The sequence below is a fragment of the Magnolia sinica genome, chromosome 5 (genome assembly GCF_029962835.1).
Source record: "Magnolia sinica isolate HGM2019 chromosome 5, MsV1, whole genome shotgun sequence".
Taxonomy (NCBI): Eukaryota; Viridiplantae; Streptophyta; class Magnoliopsida; order Magnoliales; family Magnoliaceae; genus Magnolia; species Magnolia sinica.
Genome location: NC_080577.1, coordinates 1,207,640 through 1,209,115, shown reverse-complemented (window position 1 = coordinate 1,209,115; position 1,476 = coordinate 1,207,640). Strand labels below are relative to the sequence as shown.

Sequence of the window (1,476 nt, the reverse complement as noted above, 5' to 3'; positions counted from 1 at the left end):
ATCTGCCCATCTTTGAATCGGAGGAAAAAAGACACCACACTTAGTCATGGAAGATTCTGAAATTCCCCATGTAGCCATTCTACCGAGTCCAGGAATGGGTCACCTCATCCCACTCGCTGAGTTGGCTAAGCGCCTTGCTCACCACTACAACTTCTCCCTAACGTTCATCACTCTCACTATAGGGGCCACATCTAAAACCCAGAACTCCATCTTGGATACCCTTCCCAAAACCGTAAAATCCATAGTCATCGACCCTCCACCTTCCGTAGAGAACATCCCCGAAGATGCCAAGGTGGAAACCCGAATCTGTGCTAACTTTAATCGTTCCATCCAATCCATACGTAATGTTTTGAAGAACCTAGCGTCGACGACGAGACTCGTTGCGATCATCGTCGATCTATTTGGAATGGACGCACTGGATGTTGCCGCGGAGGTTGGAGTCCCAACATACATCTTTTATACCTCGACGTGCATGGCGTTATCTTTCACACTCCATCTACCAACGTTGGACGCCACATACTCGTGCGCGTACAGCGATCTAGCTGAACCGGTGAAACTGCCCGGTTGCGTACCGTTTCATGGAGAGAACGTTTTTGAACCGGCATTAGACCGGTCCAACGACGCTTACACGTGGCTCCTTAAGGTATGCAGAAGTCATAAAAAGGCCAAGGGTATTTTAGTGAACAGTTTTGTGGACTTGGAACCGGAAACCGTAAATGCTTTGAGGAGAGAACCGGGAGTTCCTCCACTCTACCCGATTGGACCGGTTGTACAGTCCAGTTCGGCAGGTGGGGGAGATGGGCTCGACTGTTTGAGATGGTTGGATGAGCAGCCACGTGGCTCGGTGCTTTATGTCTGTTTTGGGAGTGGTGGGACCCTCTCGATGGAGCAGCTGAATGAACTGGCCTTGGGATTGGAGATGAGTGGGCAACGGTTCTTATGGGTTGCAAGAGGCCCACATGAAAAGAATGCAAGTGCAACGTTTTTCAGTGTCCAAAGCAATCAAGAACCTTTGGGCTTTTTACCAAAAGGGTTCCTGTCAAGGACCAAGGGCGTGGGATTTGTAGTCCCTTCATGGGCCCCACAGATCCAAGTGCTGGGCCATGGGTCTACAGGAGGTTTCTTGTCTCACTGTGGATGGAACTCTACACTTGAGAGTATCGTGCACGGTGTGCCCATGATAGCATGGCCACTGTATGCTGAGCAAAAGATGAATGCTGTATTGCTGGTGGAGGACCTAAAGGTGGCTTTGAGGCCCACTGCCAAGGTGGATGGAATAGTTGAGAAAGAGGAGATCGCTCGTGTTGTTGAGGATCTGATGGCAGGAGATGAAGGGAAGAGATTGCGAACAAAGATGGAAGATCTTAAAGATGCAAGTGCCAAGGCGTTGGCCAAAGATGGGTCTTCGAAGAAGGCATTGTCTGAGGTAGCCTACGAATGGGGGTTGATGTAGGTTAGGAGAAGGGATCCCAATGG

General features: G+C 50.0%; 1 protein-coding gene across 1 annotated transcript; it reads left to right on the top strand.

Moving 5' to 3' along the window:
• LOC131245058 (hydroquinone glucosyltransferase-like) lies at positions 1–1,476 on the top strand. The gene has a single exon (XM_058244240.1). It carries the CDS (start codon positions 47–49, stop codon positions 1,451–1,453), a length of 1,407 nt encoding a protein of 468 aa, XP_058100223.1. The 5' UTR covers positions 1–46; the 3' UTR covers positions 1,454–1,476.